General features: G+C 37.5%; 2 protein-coding genes and 2 long non-coding RNA genes across 4 annotated transcripts; all 4 read left to right on the top strand.

Moving 5' to 3' along the window:
• The first annotated feature begins 1,713 nt into the window (after positions 1–1,713).
• LOC135084432 (pre-mRNA-splicing factor CWC22 homolog) lies at positions 1,714–5,282 on the top strand. Its single transcript, XM_063979215.1, has 6 exons — positions 1,714–1,770; positions 3,086–3,130; positions 3,418–3,456; positions 3,753–3,782; positions 4,547–4,642; positions 4,968–5,282. Exons 1-6 carry the CDS (start codon positions 1,714–1,716, stop codon positions 5,280–5,282), a joined length of 582 nt encoding a protein of 193 aa, XP_063835285.1.
• A 416-nt stretch (positions 5,283–5,698) lies between these two features.
• On the top strand, positions 5,699–6,578 carry LOC135084488 (uncharacterized). The gene is made up of 4 exons (XR_010259850.1): positions 5,699–5,747; positions 6,148–6,165; positions 6,296–6,313; positions 6,558–6,578. It is a non-coding gene; the product is annotated as an uncharacterized LOC135084488 (long non-coding RNA).
• Positions 6,579–8,805: 2,227 nt separating this feature from the next.
• LOC135084489 (uncharacterized) lies at positions 8,806–9,798 on the top strand. Its single transcript, XR_010259851.1, has 4 exons — positions 8,806–8,818; positions 9,083–9,109; positions 9,207–9,251; positions 9,715–9,798. It is a non-coding gene; the product is annotated as an uncharacterized LOC135084489 (long non-coding RNA).
• Positions 9,799–15,072: 5,274 nt separating this feature from the next.
• Positions 15,073–20,123, top strand: LOC135084464 (BUD13 homolog). Its single transcript, XM_063979244.1, has 6 exons — positions 15,073–15,270; positions 15,920–16,103; positions 16,391–17,546; positions 17,802–17,895; positions 18,412–18,596; positions 19,482–20,123. The coding sequence occupies exons 1-6, from the start codon at positions 15,170–15,172 to the stop codon at positions 19,652–19,654; spliced, it is 1,893 nt and encodes a 630-aa protein (XP_063835314.1). The 5' UTR covers positions 15,073–15,169; the 3' UTR covers positions 19,655–20,123.
• Positions 20,124–20,677: the final 554 nt, after the last annotated feature.

Raw genomic sequence — 20,677 nt, 5'->3', positions numbered from 1 at the left:
TCCCATGCTCCTGATTCCACGCTGCGTTGGTAGTGATGTGATAAGTCGGCGTTCATATCGATTGTCTGACGTAGGTATGTCAACGGCACATCAGACTAAAGATTTTTGTTGAAAAATATCCTGTATTGCAATGGGATAAGGTGCCAATGACGTGTTTAACTTGGCGTGTTGTCAGTACAGACGACGGTACATCAAGGTACACACTGTGGCATCGTATGGAGTTGTAATAGAGGATATTTTGCAATAAAATTGTGTGGTCTATTGCAATTAAGTGGAGAGGTTGTTTGAGAAGTGTGCTTTATTGATATTACTTAGATAGTTAATGACGTAATAGTCCCGTATGCATAGGTGGGAATAGTCCCGTATGCATAGTATTTAACATTAAGGTAGTTGTAAAAAAAGTCTAGTAAAAGAGTAACCTCTTGTAATTTATGTAAAAGTGGGTAATTTATTGGTATTTTGAACTCAATTAGGTACCTACGTACCTAATAAAAGTAAAAAATTAAAAATTATCAGACCCATGCACCGCTACTATGTAGTACTAAGTATGTAGGTCAAAATAAAAATAAAATAAAAACATTTTCAAATTTTCCTCGTTTCTACTAATTTTATAATTTTACTAGGAAGAATGATTGTAATTAGTATTTACTTATCAACTTAATAACGAAGTAAAATACTTTCCTTATCATAGAATAACCTTAATGATTTGTTTTCTAGTAAAAGGTTTAAGATAAAAAAAAAGTCGCATTTTCGCAAAACATATTTTTTTTGTATGGCTGGCTATGCTATGTCTCTTACCAGTGACGAGTTAAAGAACACTATTGTTGAAGATTTATTTTATTATTACAGCTTATCGATTCGATATCTAGGAGAATGTAAATAATAACTAATAATATCACATCCCTGGTTCCAATTTCAAAATTCAAAAACTTTACTTATCTGGCGGATTTTAAAAATTCAAAATTCGAAATGAGAACCGTAAGTAATTAAAATGGCGCTGTAATGACAATCGGTGTTGCCGTCACAATAAAACGAAATGAATGTGTTGAGTGTTTTTTTTTGTCTTCACGGTGAACCAGGGTTTGATTTTTAGCATATTTTTAATGGAATGCTAGCTTTTGCCCGTGACTTTACCCTGGTGAATTTCAGTGTGTCGCGTATCCCCCTTTCAAATACAATGTTTAATCTTGGGTGAAATCTCTACCTTTAATCTAAAGTTGTCACAGTAATTTAGACGTGAAAAGGTTCTTACACTCATATTTATAACATTAGTACGGAATGTTAGAAGGTTATACTTTTTTATCGTCTTTTAAAGAGTAATTTTTATCGAGATTATTAAAATGGTCAGCAAATAACTTTACATTATTATTTTATTGATTTTCTAGAAATGGCTCTACCTCGTATCATTATTTAAATTAACGAAATTTGATATTGAAATAAGTAGGTAAAAATACTACTAATAGTATTTTCTGATAAGTAATCATGTTAAAATGTAAAACAAAATCACGCATTAATAAAAATACTTAACGTTTAATTAAAAATTCCTCGTGTGCGAAAAACAAACGAATCCGAAATTAATTTCGATTTATAATCGACTGTATCAAATTTCACACTCGATTATGACTATGTTAGTTATTAATATCGATTATCAACGGTTTTAAACGTGGGTTTTATAAATGGTAGAGAACTCTAAAGGTCCCTGTAGCTACCAATATGAAGCTGGTTATAGTTCTGGGTTTGTGTGTGGCAGTTGCCTTGGCCGCGCCCTCAGTAAGTGTTTTAGTTAATTACTTCATTATTAACCTTTGCATGAGGGCATTTTATAGCCTATGTCACTCAAAAATAACGTCACTTTCTACTGGTAAAAGAATATTCAACATTGGTTAAGTAGTTGCAGAGATTACTTCATATATACATACTCACCTTACAAACTTACCTCTTTTTCTTGAGCTAGAAAGAGGGTTACAACAGACAACTGTTCATAATAAAAAAAGCTTAAATCAAGTTAACAAAATGCGCAATAAACAACACTATCGATCTAATTAAATGATGATGAGTGATAGATAAGGAAAGCGTCCACCCACAAGGTGAACCGACGACCTCATGGAGGTAGCAGGAAGGTTGGATCCAGGTCGCTACGGTTACCAACCGGACAATTTCGAAATCATTGGGGGAGGCCTGTGTTCAGCAGTGGACGTCCACTCTTGAGAGCTTATTCACAATAGTGACTGAGTGATTGACAATAATCTTCTCAGCACTGGCCCCTTTGTTGTCAAGAAGCCGTGGTAGGGCTTATCCTAGGACGAGTAAAAGCTTTTTGAAAACCTACTTGCAAAAATAAAAGAGTTTTACTATGTTAATACTGTCATCCGCATTGCAAAGGACGGAAGTCGAACCTTAACTTCGAACTCCTCCTTTTTTCTTCAGATTAATTTTGTTGCGGGTCCAATGACAGTTTAACTTTCCCCCGGGACAAACTTAAACTTCACTGGTTGGGTTTTTATTGGCGATCAAGCTGTAGATCCTGGCTACACAGGAGTTGCAGCGGTGGGAACGAGAGGTGGCGATAGTCCCATATTATATACAGGGTGTTAGGTAAATGGGTATATGAGCCGACACTAGCCCATGTTAACATATTCATATAAATGATATGGTGAAGTCAGGATATCATCATTTTATTTTTTTTAATTTTCATACAAAACAAATTTTATAAAATCCGATTTGTATGAAAATTCAAATAATTAAAGTGAAGATATAAATTTTCTGACTTCACCATACCATTTATATGACCATGTTAACATGGGCTAGTGTCGGCTCATATACCCATTTACCTAACACCCTGTATAATACGTGGTCCCACCAGCGCCCCGATTGCACTAATTTGTAATGTCTCCAATCATTCGCGTTTCATCTACAGTCGCGCGCGACTTGCGCTCCATTTTCAAATAGCTGACTTTCGTTTGTCGTCCAGTTGCGTTGCAGCTGAAAATTTTTAGCGCAATCGGGGATTAGAAATAGAACCATGGATTAGAAAGAATCTCTCTCTTAGACCATAGAGTCCTAAACGTTATCATACTCTGTTTAGCCAGGGCAACAACAACAGCAGCAACAACAACAACAGTTCGAACAGGTTCGTACTTATAAGTTGTTGTTATTTAAAGAGCCTTCAAAGTTGTTGCAATTCACGAAGGCGAGTAGGCTTTACATGTGTGGTGGCGCTCGCTACTGTTCGTTTTCCAAAAGTTTTGATAGACATTGCACTATCGTTATGTGCATGAACACGTACACACACAAGTAAAGCTCACTCGCCTTCGTGAGTTGCAAGAACTATACCTTATTGTTATTACTTAGTAATTTGTGCGCTACCTTCTTGGATAAATCAAATATTATTATCATCGAATTTTATTCTATGTCCAGCAACAGAACCGTAGACGCCTTCAAAGCCTCAGCTTGAAAGTAAGTCTTTCAAACACACATTTCTATTATTATACTTAGTTAGGTAAAGTTGTTATAACTTGACCATAAGTGCTATGACGCTCTTGTATTTAGTCCGCAGCGAAATACAGACTGTGAAAAGCGCGCTTCTGTAATTTAACGGTAGATGTCCGCAAAGTTAAGAAATATTTCAAAATCAAACGAACATGAAATAAAAACTCGAGAAAGACAACCAGAAGCGATTTAACTTAATGGTCAAGCTATAATTTTTGTCATTTCACTATTTCAAATTAATGTTGTGAAATTCTTACCTTTAGGTAGTCGACGACCGAGATGACGATGATGACGTAAGAAAAATAAATAAATCAATCATTATTTTTAAACTACACGCTAAAGTAATGGGCAAAAATACCCACGATACATTGTGCCATGCCAACACATCGGGCCACGTTGTAATGTCGAAGTTTTACAACGAGCGATCCTAGATTTCCACTATGCAACATCATATCATAAGGGAAGCAGGAAGAATTTTAGAATGATGACAGTTTAACTTTCCCCCGGGACAAACTTGACCTTCATTCATCATTTCAGCCACAGGACGTCCACTGCTGAACATAGGCCTCCCCCAATGCTTTCCATGTTGATCGATTGGTAGCGGCCTGCGTCCAGCGCTTCCCTGCTACCTTTACGATGTCGTCGGTCCACCTTGTAGGTGGACGTCCCACGCTGCGTTTTCCGGTACGCGGCCTCCATTCCAGAACCTTTCTGCCCCATCGGCCGTCAGTTCTGCGTACTATGTGCCCTGCCCATTGCCACTTCAGCTTGCTAATACGTCGGGCTATGACCTTCATTGGTTGGGTATTATTGGCGGTCAAGCTGTAGATCCTGGCTACACAGGAGTTGCAGCGGTGGGAACGAGAGGTGGGGTCCCGTTAGCAGAAAGGCGCTGGACGCAGGCCGCTACCAACCGGGCGATGTGGAAGTCATTGGGGGAAGCCTACGTCCTGTGGCTGAAATGATGATGATGCACTAATGCTGCAGAAATACAAATCACTGATAACGATCTTTAAGCCAATAATAATATGTCAACTTACAATAAATTTCATTATAGCAGAGGAATCAACAACGGCGCGACGACGACGACGAGCAGCAAGACCGACGCGACCGGAGGGATCGTCGCGACCGAAGAGACCGGGACGACGACGACGTAAGTGGCAGACATTTGGGTGCGCATTCGTTCGTTCGTTTCAGCCGAAAGACGTCCACTGCTGGACAAAGGCCTCCCCCAAGGATTTCCACAACGATTGGTCCTGCGCCGCTCGCATCAAGGCACCTCCCTCGACCTTCACCAGATCATCGGTCCACTTAATGGGAGGTCAGCCTTTCTCCCTGCCCTTTTCCAGGGCACATAAACACGTCCCAAATATAGCTGTGTGAGTGTGATAGACCTAAATGCACGTGGGTCAAGCCGCGGGCAAAAACTACTTAATCATAATAAGGCGTATCCATTTTCAAATTCACTTTTTATGTAGCGTCGCGAACGCGATCAAGATCGACGCGACGACGACAGGTATTACGATCGACAAGACGACGACCGACGCGACGACGACCGACGCGACGACGACCGACGGCTACGCAGCCAAGACCGTCGGGAGCAGGAGCAGCGACGAGAGCAGAGGCGGCGTGACGAGGACGACGATGATGATGATGATGATCAGGCGTTGAGGGTAAGTCTAATTGTATACGCTTGGTTCGAATTTCATCACCAACAGCCTTTTACAGTCCACTGCTGGACTATGAGCCTCCTCCACTATAGTGGAGAGTTTTGCCATAATCGCCACGCTTGACAGGCGGATTGGAGATCGCAGTTTAAAAGATTGATGTTTTTCAGAGAGCGCTGCTGCCCGTTCTCTGTTAGATGTGTAGTCGAATTTTAGTCGCTTACTACATTCAAGGGAAGAGTGGTGATCCCCTTCTGCAATCTTAAAGTCATAGCAGACTTATCAACTCGGAAAGGGATCAACGCCGTATTGCCTTTCGCGAGCTTTCATGCGCGTCAACCGTAAGGCAATACAAGCGTTTATGTTGCGACTTGCGATGCGGATAAGTGTGCGTTGCAGTATGGAGTTTCATACAAAGAATACCGGCCGCCTCGAGTAGATACGGCTACAACCCCTTTTCGGGTTGATAAGTGTGCTACGTCCTGTAGTCGTCTGGTAGTCGCCATATTAAAGTTGCACAAAAACAATATTTTCTTTTCGCAGAGTGTCCAGCTAGACTACCTATCGAGGCAACTGGATCAGCTATCATCGGTATGTTACACAAGTATACCTACCTAATTCATCATCATCATCATCATCATTTCTGCCATAGGACGTCCACTGCTGAACATAGGCCTTCCCCAATGATTTCTAGAAAGGCCGGTTGGTAGCGGCCTGCATCCAGCGCCTTCCTGCTACCTTTATGAGGTCGTCGGTCCACCTTATGGGTAGACGTATCACGCTGCGTTTTCCAGTACGCGGCCTCCACTCCAGAACCTGCTGCCCCATCGGCCGTCAGTTCTGCGTACTATGTGCCCTGCCCATTGCCACTTCAGCTTGCTAATCCGTCGGGCTATGTCAGCCACTTTAGTTCGTTTACGTTTTAATCTCCACCATAGAATAATAATAGCAGTAGTAAAACAGGATCTTAATAAATTTTTTTTGTCTTCAGAGATACCAAGGTCGCGGGGTATGAAAGTATTTTTATTAATATGTTTTGGCTGAAAATTGCTTTTTAAAAAAACAGGGAGTTTCCTGTCTTTGCTGCTAAGTTTCCAGACATAATTTATCTAACTAATATTCTACTAATTACCAAACAGGTACTCAAAGTATCATACGTAAGTAGAAAAGTCCTATTTTTTCGAGTATTTTATGTAAAAGCGCGTGAAGATTTTCTCGCGCATGCAAAAATACTATATTTTCAAAGATCTGATAGATATTGTATACCTAGTTACTTAGATAGTATTAATTCGGTCTGTCCTTTATCATTATTAAGTTCCTTGAAAATAATTTATCCTTGCTTACGATACGACTCACTTTTTTTCATTATAATTTATCATTTTTGTTATTGTATATTTGCAGGACCCACCAAAGAGCATTTATGTAAGTTCACAATAATTCACATAGATAATACAACTTACGCGATTAGCGTATAGGTATCTACACACCTCAGATCATAGAAAGGGAATGTGGGTAAGGAATGGAAAAATTCCCTTCTATGTATGATGTGAGATACACACACACTTAGAGTTAGAGCGCGTTCACATTAGGGCGCGTTAGTAGCGCGACTGCAGCGGCTATAAGCGGCGTTTTTATAATGTGAAGGCATGCATCCGCTGTCACATAGTATGAAATTTTCGGCAGCCCGTCTGTCGCTTGTTTGTCGCGCTGCTAAATCTCCTAAGAGTAGGCGCACACCGTTGATTTTTAGTTGGCCAATAGTTGTGCCCGATTTTAAATTGTATGAAGAATCGGCCAAATCGAATCGGCGTAGTGTGCGCAGTGCTCCCATACATGCCCATACTGATCAACTGCCCGACTAAACTATCGGCCGACGAAAAATCAACGGTGTGCGCCTACTCTAAATGTTAAAGCGCTCGAGCGCTCTTAAGATTCTTCTCTATTTCTCGGAATATCGGATAGACAAAAAAAAATAACTTAAACAATAAAATTATTTTTGAGCATATCCTGAAACTGGTTTTCAGCAAGAAATCCGTTCATTTCTTCTTCCTATTTCTAATCAATGTGTAAATATTTATTTTCAGAATGAGGTTAGTACTTATTTCTAGAAGTTACCACAGCTTCCAAATAAAAAATAATAGACGACCTGATGGCGCAATGATACGGTTAAAACCAATGCAATGGGAATATTTATTGAAATCTAAAAAGCCTGGTTAAGGGTTAAATAGGAACCACAACCCGATTGAGCTAACTGCGCACCTCGCTGGAATGGTTACTTCCGTACCAGAGCGTCGTTGTGACGTCATAGCCGTCAGATGCGCAGTTAACTCGATCGGGTTGTATTCATTGTACATAAAAATCTTATAATTTTATTATTATTCTCAGCGTTACTCCAGTGGACACAACCTGGGCGTAAGTGTTATTTTGATTGTAAATTAAATATTTTTTTAAATATTTTACTGTGTAGCTCAAAGTAAAATTTCTTTTTCTCTAGTCCCTGAGCTTCTCATACGTGAGTTTAATAATAAGAAAAGTATTTTAACTATTTATAAGTTACTATAATAGCGAGTTTGCAACAGAAATTAGATTATGTTTTTTACAAAAATAATAAATTTTTAGTATCAGGGAGATTGGGTCACATTGAACCAGAAAACTTTACCCGCGTTCCCTAACGAGGGAGAAACGTGTGACTCACGAAAATATTTTTTACCCACTTTTTGTAGAGTAAGAAGTACGTTTGATTCTAAAACTTCTTCATAATTGTTATAGGTCCCAATTCCAAGCATCAAAGTAAGGAAAACTCTTTTCTTACGTACACGGACTAGACTTTTTACATGCACACTCTGAAATTATAAAAGGGGTTAGAAAATAGACCAATATTGTGGCTAGATCGAATGGCATTCCATTTGCCATTTTTGTATGTCTCTTAACCTGATCTTTAAAAAGAACTATTTAATTCCTTATTATTTGTAATATTTACCTACCTAGATATCAGTGTGTATCCAAATCGGTGTTTGCCATTCACAGTGGATTCACAGGGTCACAGTGGACCATCTATACCTACCTACCCCTTTTACCCGACTTAAAAAAAGGAGGAGGTTTTCAATTCGACTGTATTTTTTTAACTATCCAACACGCAAAAGCCATTCGCCAACTAAATATCAGTTTCTTAAATTCTGCTTTTCCGTTGCTTCAGAACTGTAGGCATCTCATAAATTACTATCCATTGTGACCCAATGTCCCCTATTTTTAAGTAATAACAAAAAAAAAGTTTCTTTCACGTTCTTTTTTTATTTCTTTAGGTACCACCGAGGGATGACTACCGCCAGGTACAAAAATTGCTCTTAAAATTATAACTTTTTCTTAAGCATAATACTAATTTATTTTGAGTAAGTAGTCAATGTAAAAAGCTATGTATTTAATAAGTTTATCTCACTCTTGTGGCGGAGTTTTGGGCTGACACTGTGTAGGTTTGTTGTCGACACGAAAAGAAGAAGAATAAGTTTATTTTATTTTCAGCCCCATGGTCACTACCATTCATACGATGGCGTACGTCGATAGCTTAAATGATTAATAGATTTTTAATGTAAAATTAATTACCTATTAATATGTGCCTCTATAATAACATGTTGTATTGTTTTTATTTATAGGGTCGATACAGAGTAAGTTCATATTACAATTTTATAAGACAATCTTTTGCCCGAGGCTTTCAGTGTGTCAAAATTTTGTTTAATTTTGGTTTAATGGTTTGGGCGTGTATAAATCGCTCAACGAGAGTTGAGGCCAAGATTTTTGTATACGCTGTCTGAACTGGGCCCCGATTGCGTTAATGAAAAGTCTACAATTCATTCGCGTTTCTTTTCTTTGGATACTTTTTAGGCAATGGGCATTAAATAACTACTAATTAATTCCTTTTTTTACATCAGGCACAGCCTCTACAGTCTTATGATAACGTAAGAATTGATTTTTATTTTTATCAACTTTGTTTTTTTATTTTGCACTTTCTTTTTTGTATTTTATTCTACTAAAAATATTTAAATCGTTTTGCAGAATTACAGTGGACTGAATTACAATCCTTATTTGACAAGTAAAGTGGTAAGCAAGGCCAAAAACTTCTATAATTTCTAGTAGGCAGCTACACCGTGACTTAGTGGTTGAGGTACTCTCGCCTCAGAGGCTCTGGGTTTGATTCCTAGTTAGGTCACTGGAAGCAATTCAACCTGTGTTAAAGGTAGTTGCTCTTCACAAACACTAAACTTTATTTAGTTTAAAAATGAATGAGTGGCGATTTAGATTAAATAAATTGTATGAGTAGATAAAATGAAATGAAAAACGTATCTACCTATTTCAGGTTCGGGGATACTTAGTGAGTAAAAATAAAGAATGAGCTTGTATTGAAATACTCACATAATTATAACTCAATTGTTGATTATGTTTCTGTCTGAACCTGGGACACATGAGTCAATAAAACTGGGAAAAGTTTAAGCGACTTACACTGCGTTATGAAGCCATGCATCTATGGGGCCTCATTAACAACTTCTTAATATTATCGTTTCAGAGAGATGATGATCGAGATGACAGATATGATGACCGAGATGATGACCAGGATCAAGATTATTAAACAATAAACACTCGACAGTGCAGTATTATCATTACGACACGCTTCTGTCAATTTGACTACACGATGATTAGGTACTTAGTTTAATAAATTATTACTCTTAAAATCGCAAATAAATGGTACCTTTTGCTGCAGCAATAAAATATGTTTTATTTATTTTATTTACAACCTACTCTTTATTATAAAATTTCAGCTTCTTTGAAAGTTAATTAGGGACAGAGTACACGACTTATTAAACAGAGACAAACGTATAGGTACAGTACCTACAGTTACATTTTTTTTTGTGTTGATCGCCTTAACACGTGTTGCGTGACCTATAATACAAACTGTAGACCAGCGGTTCCCGAAAGGTGGTCCGCGGAACCCTGGGGTTCCGTGGAAAGGCCGCAAGGGTTCCGTAAAAAATATTATCCCACGTTTCGTGACCGACGTTGTTCGCGCGCACCGACTTGTTTACGCACAAGGGAGGGGCAGGGCAGGGCGTGCGGGCGGAGTAGTACGGGGGTTCCGCTAGGAAAAGTATATAATAATCAATTAGGGTTCCTTGGCAAAAAAAAATTGGGAATCCCTGCTGTAGACTGTAGTTAACATAGAGTTATTAACCAACCAAGAGTAGCAGCGCGCGTTTATTTCCATACAAAAAATTTCGCCATTTCCTGAGGGGGACGAGGTAATGACATTTCGCACCTTCGGTAGAACAAGGGCACAATTGTCAAAAATTGCAAAAATTAGTTAAGTATGCAGGAAATACTTTAAAAATGTGTTTTCAACTGGAGAGACAAAGAAACCCGTTTAATTCCTTCAAAAAACTGCCAGGGGCAAAAAGCGGCTTTGTCTTATTGGCGCTTTTATTTTACTGTTCTGACGCGACAAAGTCTCATTGGTCAGTTGCGCCGTCGGCGGGGAATGAAGTACTTGTCATTTGGAGCACTAACGCCGCAATGGTGAATATGCCCTTTAATGTTTTTGGTTTCTGGAGTGACAAGGCCACATCTATCACACTTATGCCTAGTAAGTAATTCAAAAATTGGAGGGAAAAAGTCGTTCAGACAGTTATGCCCTTGTCCGTCCAATTTTTTTTATTCTTTGGTCTTAAAGTCGAGTGCAATTCTAAAAAATGTGCTTAGAAATTTAACAATTTAACTAAAACTCCATTATGAAAGGATTAAGTTATAATTAAAAACAGTGTAGGTACTGAATAAAACATAAAGAGACTATTTTTTTGTTAAGTTCAAGTTATTTTTATTAAAATTCTATTATTTTATTAGTAATTACGAGCATATTTCCAGAGTTTTGCTAAGTAAATTTGTTTTGGAACAGTAGTTACAAAAGAGTGAAGGCTGATTAAAGAACTAACGGCCGCCCACGACTTCGTACGCGTGTACCCCGTCTAACCCCCTCAGGGTTGGAGTTTCGTAAAATCCTTTCTTAGCGGATGTCTACACCCTATAAGGAACCTACCTGCCAAATTTCAAGTTTGTAGGTGTTATAGTTTCTGACATTTTGTGATGAGTGAGTCAATCAGTGACCTTTCGCTTTTCTATAGATAGATACTAAAAAGTCATGTTATCTCTAAGTTTTATTCACTTTTTTTGTGTGAAGTTACTACACACTTTTAAATTAATAAAAAAATACATTATTTATGCAAAAACACTGCTTATTTTTATTCTAACATCATCCTAAATTAAAGCTCAAATTGGTCATAACTACAAAATAATTTAGATATTGGTGGAACAAGGGCATAAATGAATCCCCTCCTTGAAATAAAAATTCATATAAAAAAAACTAAAAGCTTTTTATTCTTGCAAGCAATGCGCGTAAAAAGTATATAGTATATAGTTTATGTCATGCAAAGGTGGACCACTTTACAGGAATATTATCAGAGCTAGACCATATTAAATCCAATAAAAATCTTAAAATAGCTCTCCTGTAAAATTGCAAAAAGTGCAATTGTGCCCTTGTTCTACCGAAGGTGCGATTTGTGTAACAGCTGATGGCGCTGGGACACTATCGATATTTTTGTCGATGAGAATCATTGCTCTATGGTTCATAGTCTATGGTTTTTGTTTTAAATAATATGAATTAATTTATTATCATAAGGAAGATTCAATGTTTCAGATCTCTATTTACAGGAAAATACGCAGAAGTTTGGCATTTCTTCCTTAGCACCAATACGAATTGTGAAGTTTATGAGTTATATGAAAAAAAAAAAGTAACAAGCCATTTATTTATGCAAGTAGGGCTTTTAAAAAGCAATTTAAAACGTCCCAGTATTAACCCTACCACCATTACCCTACTACCCATGAAATAGGTACCTAATATTTATACAGCGTGTAACCTTTTGATATCCCATTACTTTAAGGGTTTATTCTGTACATAAAAATAATTTATAATGTCCAAGAATCATGTGTCCCAAAATGCATATTTTCGAAGATATCATCATTTTTAGTTCTTAAACTGTCACCGCTATGACTGGTTTTTATAATTGCGACGTTTAAATAATTACACTAGTACAGACCACAGTACAGTAAGTGTAACCGTTCCAATGCAATATGCGCTTTTATTTTGTAGGAGATAAAGACGATTTTTAAGTCAACATGTCGTGAGGTTTATTCTTCGTTTGTATTATTCATAATTTAAAAGAAATGTAACGGTGTTTTACATAATAGTCGTATTTTTGGCGAATGAATTTGCATGAAAAATGAAAAAGAAATAATGAATTGAAAAATATTAAATATGCTATTCGATCCTATTATGTGGTCGTATTAATACCCTAGAGTTATGGGATATCAAAAAGAAATATTTAATTATTTATATGTTTAACTTCTGATTTGGTTTGTGAATTAGCTATTTCGAAGAATTTACTAGGAGATTTAAATCAGGAGATAGCAATACTACAGTCCACACTAAAAAGAGAGGTCGGCCCACAGAGAGCGAGCTAGAGATAAGTAGGTATTTGACTCAAGTTTTTGTTCCAAGTCTGGCCTCCATTTTTATCTTTAGCTTCATGGGAGCGGAGTGGCGATGAGCAAATAAGGGAATCTGAGCCCCGATTACGGTAACTTTTAACGTCTACAATCCAGACGCGTTTCTGATTCTGCGATACGATTGGTCAAAACAGCTGACGTACGCTGTTGAACGACCAATCGTATCGCAGAATCGAGAAGCGTGTCTGGATTGTTGACGTTAAAAATTACCGTAATCGGGGCTCTGATTGGTTATTCAAAAACTTTTCTGCTCCGCTCTGCCTTAGTGTAAACCGGACCTTAGAGGATGAACAGGAGGTGGTATTTGGAGTATTAATTCTCTTTCAATATTCAATATTGAATTTCGACGTTGAGAAGGGTAGCTCAACGTCGAAATTCAACTTGAAAAGATGGTATGGAACTCTGTTTCAATTTTCTTTTGTTCGGTTTATACGTAAAATTATTTACAGGAGAAGTGCGACTCTTACATTTTTCTAACAATACAATCACCAAGTCGATGTCGATATCGATATTTCATATTGTGCTGTACCACACTAAGATTTCCGCTGGGTGGCCAGCGTATTGAAATAAAAATGTTCACTTTTGGGTTACCAAACACTGACCGTACTATGTAATAATGAAATAGGCAGATTCGACGAACATTATTTTATTGTATTAATACAAACGTTTGGACATAGGATTTATTTCTGTCGGCCGTTTGGTGTAGTGGTTCGAAACGGACTACTATTCCGGAGGTTGCGGGTTCGATTCCCGCACAGTACAAACATTTGTGTGCATGAACATATTTGTTTGTATTGGACTGGGTGTTTTCTATGTATAATATGTATGTATTTACAAAAAAAAAAAAAGTATTTAAGTATGTTTATATCCGTCGTCTAGTACCCATAGTACAAGCTTTGCTTAGTTTGGGACTAGAGGCGCAGTGTAAAATGTCCAAGGATATTTATTTATTTATTTATTTATTATTTACATTAATTAATTAGTATATTGACCAAATAAAAAAAAACTTTCTTTTCCAAATACTTACTTCCTGCCAATAGGTAGGCAGTATCAAATTTTTAACATAGAATTTCGATTATATTCGTAAGTACACTATTCTTAAAAATATTACAAAATTAGGAATTTGTGCTTTCCAGTGGCAACACTTCTTGAAATTTAGTTTTTTGCAAATTTAGTGTATTAATTAATGTAAAATAAATAAAATAATATTTACTGATGGAAGGTAATATTGTCCTTTTCAAGATTTGAAGTTTCAGATATCTTTTTACAATAAAATACACTGCAATTCACCATTTTTGTCTCAGCACGTTACTCATCAATAGTGACATTTGGAATATGTCATTGGTGGCGCTGCAACTAGTTTTTATAAACTGAGTGAACCACTGGTCTACTCACATTGCTAGAGGGGATTGCCTGTCAGTTCCACTCCTGGGTTAATAACTCTATGATAGTTAAGCTCAGGGATAGTCTAGAACTCAATGCTGTAAACTCAAATTAAAATATAAACTTTTTTTATCTGTGCTTGCAACTGTCAATGTCAGTAACTCAGTGTCAGTGTCAGTGTCACTGTCATAAACCACAGATATGGATAGATGCAGCATGTGTCAAAAATTGTATGAAGCCGAGCGTGCCACTTTTTAAACGTCATTAGTGTCATTTTAGCGAATTTTAGTGATTGCCGCAACGTAAAAGTAATCGTATCATCGTACTGCATTTGCAAAGTCATCGAATGATATCGTGTGACTCGATTCGAAAATTAATTAATTCCGATAAAACTGATAATTTGTTAAATACAAAACCAAAAACATCTTTATTTACCTTTTTAAAATAAATTAATTCTTACAAATCGTCAAATCTCGTTATTTTTTTTTTTACCCTACCAGCGTTTCAAGACATAAAGTCAAGTGCATGAATACATGCATCAGTGTGTGTCTTATTGTTATGAGTAAGTACGGTTCCTTGGGATCGGTATGAGTGCACCACATACAGGGACCATGGTTTTAACTCTTAAGAGTACATCGCAGGATATGTATTAAAAACAATGCTACTTTATACTTCTTCTACTGCTACTTTATTCTGATTAATTATTTGTTACTTGTGCTGTTAATTATAATTCTCAATCCGTAAATAATTTCTTCTTTCTACCGTGTTCGTACTACTGTCCTCGTAAAATCATCGTAACCGATTGTTGTAATCGGATTACATGAACATCACTCGACCATGTATGTCCATTTGGACATATCGGAATGGCACGCTTTGACGATCAACTTGCTGTATCTACTCTAATCCATATCTGTGGTCATAAACGCATGAAGTGTCAAATCAAGCAAGCAATTTGGTTTTGTTCACCGTGCCCGTGTTTCATTCTATAAAATTTAATTTAATTGAGTGTTTTTTACCGTTTTAAAATGTCTACAACAATAGATCAAAAAGCCTATTTGCAGAAGTACTTGGGTAAACCATCAGGAGATAAGAAAAAGAAGAAGAAAAAGGCGCCAAAGGGCAAAGGGTTAGTTTCGTTCGTATAATTTGTTGAAACTTGCATTATTTACTAGTAACCCAGAAATCAAGCTATTATCTGACCTAAAAATCACAAAGACAATCTTTGCTAAACATGAAAAAGCCAGCATCTAATATTTATGTACTATAGATCATTATTTTTTCATCTTTGGATTCAATACTCACGCCCGTATTCACAAACGATGCTTGCGTAAGTGAAGCAGCAAATTGAACGCACAGCGTTGAATAGAGCTCTGTGATTGGTTCTTGTGTCACCCTGTGCGTCCACGCGCACTGTGAGACCTCATAGTAATGTTTGTGAATACGGGCGTCAATAAGTTTATTGCTTCCTTAATAGTTCCTGTTCAAAGATATAAACAACGTCACTAATCGGTTAAACTCAGCATTGAATGCTCACCATCTATCACTCTTCAAAATTAATTTATAGAAAAAATATTTTTATGTTACATTTAAAATTGTTTACTGTTGAAAAATAATGATCAAGTAACCTTGTTTATTGTATCGACTTCAAAAGGTTCAAAGACCTTTTTATTTATTTATTTCATGTCTGTTAAGCTCGCTTTTTATCTACTTCGCCTTTGAGCATGAAGAGAGCCAGCATATCATTAATATTTAATTACGTTTGTACAAAATTTCAGCTTCAAAATCATAGACGATGATATTGACCTAACAAAGTTGCGGCCGTTGGATGGTGACGAACTGGACATACTAGACGAAGGTGAAGACGGCCCACAGGTTGCGGGGATCATAGATGAGAGGCCAGAGGAAATTAGAAAGCTGGAACAATTCAAAACCAGCTCCAAATGGAGAGTTGTCACTCAGGTATACTTGTCTAAATGGGGAATATTTTAAATTTTTTTTCTGTTTTTGTTCTATGAAAGTCTTTGTGGAATTCCTTGGGGAGGCCTTTGTCCAGCAGTGGACGCCATTTGGCTGAAATGAACCGAACAATTCTTTTGAAGTTGTTAAATAATAATAGATTATTTGAATATTCATTCATAGTAAACACATTCTCATACCTAATGTTGTCATTTATTTATATGTTGTTGTTATGTAGCTAATTCAAAACTTTTTCCAAAGATTAACACCAACATAAATTAATGTTTCAGGATGATGGTTTCAATAGCAAACTGAATATCCAAGAAATAAAGAAAGACATCACTGAGACTGAGAAAGAGAATGAACTGGTTTTTGGGAAAATGTACAGCGACTCAGAAGATGATCAGAAGAAAGACTCAGACGTATCCCCTCCCAGAATCAGACCTAATGAGAAAAATAATAAGGAGACAAAGAAAAAGAAGCAAAATAGTTCCGACAATGACTTTAGTCCCCCTAGAAAACGTGACAAAGGCAGAGATAGTGATGCAAGTCCTTCTAGAAAAAAGTCTGACAATCACAAGAATAGAAGATACAGCGATGCCAGTCCCCCACGGAAAAACAAACACAATAAAAGTGACAGTGACGTAAGTCCCCCCAGAAAAGGTAGAGAATCACCAAATCGGTCAAGATCTAATAAAAATTATGATTCAGATTTATCTCCTCCCAGAAAAGCAGAAGTAGACGGCAAAAATAAAGTTAGAGCTAGAAAACCGTCTAGATGGGGTGCGCCTGAAGAACCTCAACGCAGATATAACTCTGAATCCCCTGAGAGAAATAAAAAAAGGAAGGACAGTCGGAGGTCGAGGAAAGATTCGTCGGATTCTGATTGTTCTCCTCCCAGGAAATCCAAAAAAGATAAGTACCAAGAACGGCAGCCAAAAACGAAATCGAGAAGAGACCAGTCTAGTGAATCCGATCTCTCACCTCCTCGTAAAAGAAAGACGTCACAAGACAGGAGTAGGGAAGACGAAAGATACAGAAAAGATAAACAAAAATCAAGAGATTTAAAGAGAGAAAAAGTACAAATATCGAGAAGGCAGTCCTCAGATTCAGATGTTTCACCTCCTCGAAAGAATAAGAGGCGATCAGCTTCACCGGAGACGTCAAAAAATCATAAAAGACAAAGAGATAGTAGTTCAGACTTGTCACCGCCTAGAAAAGATAGGAGAGAGCCCAATAAAGAGAGGGGTTACAGGAGAAATGACGATGATCCTCCACCGACGAATAAAAAAATGGAAAGAACTCTGGAAGGGAAGTTGGCTGGACTACAAGACGCTCGGCAGTTACGGGAAGAAAACGAATCGTTTAGGAGGAGAGAGGAGGATGCATTCAAAAAGATGACCGATGACGTATCAGGAAGGAACGCTCAAGTTGTTTCTAGGAAAGGTAAATAAAACAAGATTATTTTCATGCATGGGCGTACCCAGCTTTTCAACCAGGAGGGGGCAAGTCAAATTTTTAAGGTCAGATAGACTTAGTTTGACTTAGTTCCATCAAAGTGACTGGGTACGCCCATGTTTTGTTATAAGAGGTCTTTTCAGAACCCGCCATCCCCTATTATAAAATATGGTGACCTAAAAATAAAACAAATGCCTACTCGTACTTTGTAGTAATTAAAATTATTTTTCATTTTCATTGCAGCCAAAAGAGAGACCTCAGAGGAAAGACAAAAGCTAAAAGAAAAAGCAGAGCGCCAAAAGTTCTTGGATGAAAAGTACAAGCAGTGGAGCAAAGGGTAAAAAAACTGTTTACTTTTTTATCAACTTTTCTCTTCTCCCTTAAAGTGATGTGATATGTTTCCATTCCATTTGCCCAATCAGCTCTTGCTTTTAAGAAAGTAATTTATTTTGTGTTAGATTTATATTGGTTTCTTCTATGATCTATTAAGGATTTGCCACATTTTTACACCTTATTTTCCAATCAATGTCATTTTGTGTGTAAAAAAGTACACCTTTTTTCCAAACAATGTCTTTTTTACACCTTTTTTCCAAACAATGTCTTTTTTACACCTTTTTTCCAAACAATGACATTTTTACACCTTATTTTCCAATGTCATTTTTACACCTCTTTTCCAAACAATGTCATTTTTACACTTTTTTTCCAAATAGTGTCATTTTTACACTTATTTTCCAAAACAATGTCATTTTTACAGCTTTTTTTCCAAACAATGTCATTTTTACACCTTCTTTTCCAAACGATATCATTTTTACACCTTTTTTCCAATTCATTTCATTTTTCACCTATTTTCCAGCCTGAAACAAATAGAAGCTGAGACTGCACGTCGCGAGGACTTCATCAAGGAAGCCGCGAAGCCTCTCGCGCGTATGAAGGGAGACAGAGACCTCGAGAGAAGTCTCAAGGAGATTGAGCGAGACGGAGACCCTATGCTCGCTTACATCAGGGACAAGAAGAGAGAGAGGGGAGATCTTGGACCAGGTAAATGTTACAAAAATCTTTCTTCTTCTTCTTCTTGTCGTGTCGACAACAAACTACACAGTGTCTGCCCAAAACTCTGCTTCTACTAAAGCCTGGTCCGTGAGCACGTAGAATCCCGTCCAATGACCCCAAGCTACCCATCCTTATCGCTCGCGCGTAATTATATTGCTGTCGCGACTGTGCGACGCGCGCCCGCAGTGAGTGTGCGAGCGTGCTCACGGACCAGGCTTTACAAGAGTGGCGTTGTCAGTAGCCTTAATTAAATCTTCCTGCAGTTGTTTGGGCACGCAGGACACATCATGTGCTTCGTCGACTACCACAAATCGTTCGAAGCCTAGGCGCAGACCATCGATTTTTCGTCGGCCGATAGTTTAGTCGGGCAGTTGATCAGTATGGGCATGTATATGGGAGTGCGCACATTACACCGATTCGATTTGGCCGATTCTTCATACAATTTAAAATCGGGTACAACTATCTGCCAACTAAAAATCGGTGGTCTGCACCTAGTCTAAAAGAGATACTGTAGATTTCATTATTTTAATGACAAGAGTGCATGGTATTTCCTTTCCTGTGACTGAGTTTCTTTATTCCTTTTTTCTCAACACTAGCCAGATGGCAAGGTTAGCAATATTGAAACGTCCCTGAAAAGGACCTTAACAGGAATTTAGTTTTCATAGGGGTCACTTAAAAATTAGGGATTGATAGTGAAAACAGGCATTAGTCTCCACTGTAGGAGTATGACCCTCTTTAATTTAGGAAATAGCGAATTTGGCCTAGAATCTTCACACTAGCCAGACGGGCTTGATGTTCACATACATATTTGTTAACGTTTCACCTTTTACAGTATCCATTTATTAACTTCTTCAAAATCAATTTTGTTCGCAGAAAAACCAACATATAAAGGTAGCTTCCCTCCAAACCGTTTCAACATCCGTCCAGGCTACCGCTGGGACGGCGTCGACCGCTCCAACGGCTACGAAAAGAAGTTCTTTGAAAACCAAAGCAAGAGGAAAGCTCAGGAAGAAGAAGCTTACAAATGGAGTACCGAAGACTTGTAATGATTCATCAGCAGGTCATTTAGTCTCCACTCCAGGAGCACGACCCTCTCTAATTTAGAAGCAAATGGAAAGCAAAGCTGAAGTGGCAATGGACAGGGCACATAGTACGCAGAACTGACGGCCGATGGGGCAGTAAGCGTACCGGAAAACGCATCGTAGGACGTCCACACACAAGGTGGACCGACATCATAAAGGTAGCAGGAAGGCGCTGGACGCAGGCCGCTACCAACCGGGCAGCATGGAAAGCATTGGGGGAGGCCTATGTTCAGCAGTGGACGTCCTATGGCCGAGATGATGATGATGATGAAATGGAAGATAATGGCCTACACTCCCCACGCTGGCCAGACGCGGTGGAAAGGCCCGATGCTCACATTGTGATGATTTCCAAGATTCAAATATTTATTCTTTCATCACTTGAGAGATAATGAAATAGGGTACATTTTTAATAATAAGAAAAATTTGTACAGATTATCCTCTTTTATTTCATGTCCATGTATGATCCCCGTGAAAAAACTATCGACAAGTTATATAGCCTAAGTATGTTTATATCCGTCAGATATCACAGTATCGTGTGACTCGATTCGAAAATTAAATAATTCCGATAAAACTGATATTTTGTTAAATTTATAGCTAGTCTGACTGTGGATTAAAATAATTTTGTCGCGGTAAACGATTTATTCTACATTATTAATTTTCTTATTAATTTGCAAATAATATTTTTGTTGTGCCTAATGTTTATGAAAGTAATGATCGTTATTCCATTATGTTAAATAGTACTACTAGTAATTCATACTTAATTCCATACTTTTAAATATCCTAGTAAGTACCTGACCTAGTTTCATAAAATAAAGACTACTATTACTATTAACTCAAGCTTTTTATTTATAATAAATGTAAAAATGCGTAGTTTTGCCAATACGTTTTGTTTCATAAAGCTAAGTCAGGTAGGTACTTAGTTTTGAAGATATTTCTAAACGACAAAATTCAGTGTGGTAAAAAACGTTCGAAGTAAAATGAAACACA

This window comes from Ostrinia nubilalis, chromosome 26, assembly GCF_963855985.1.
Source record: "Ostrinia nubilalis chromosome 26, ilOstNubi1.1, whole genome shotgun sequence".
NCBI classification, from domain to species: domain Eukaryota; kingdom Metazoa; phylum Arthropoda; class Insecta; order Lepidoptera; family Crambidae; genus Ostrinia; species Ostrinia nubilalis.
This window is presented reverse-complemented; position numbering and strand designations above follow the sequence as displayed.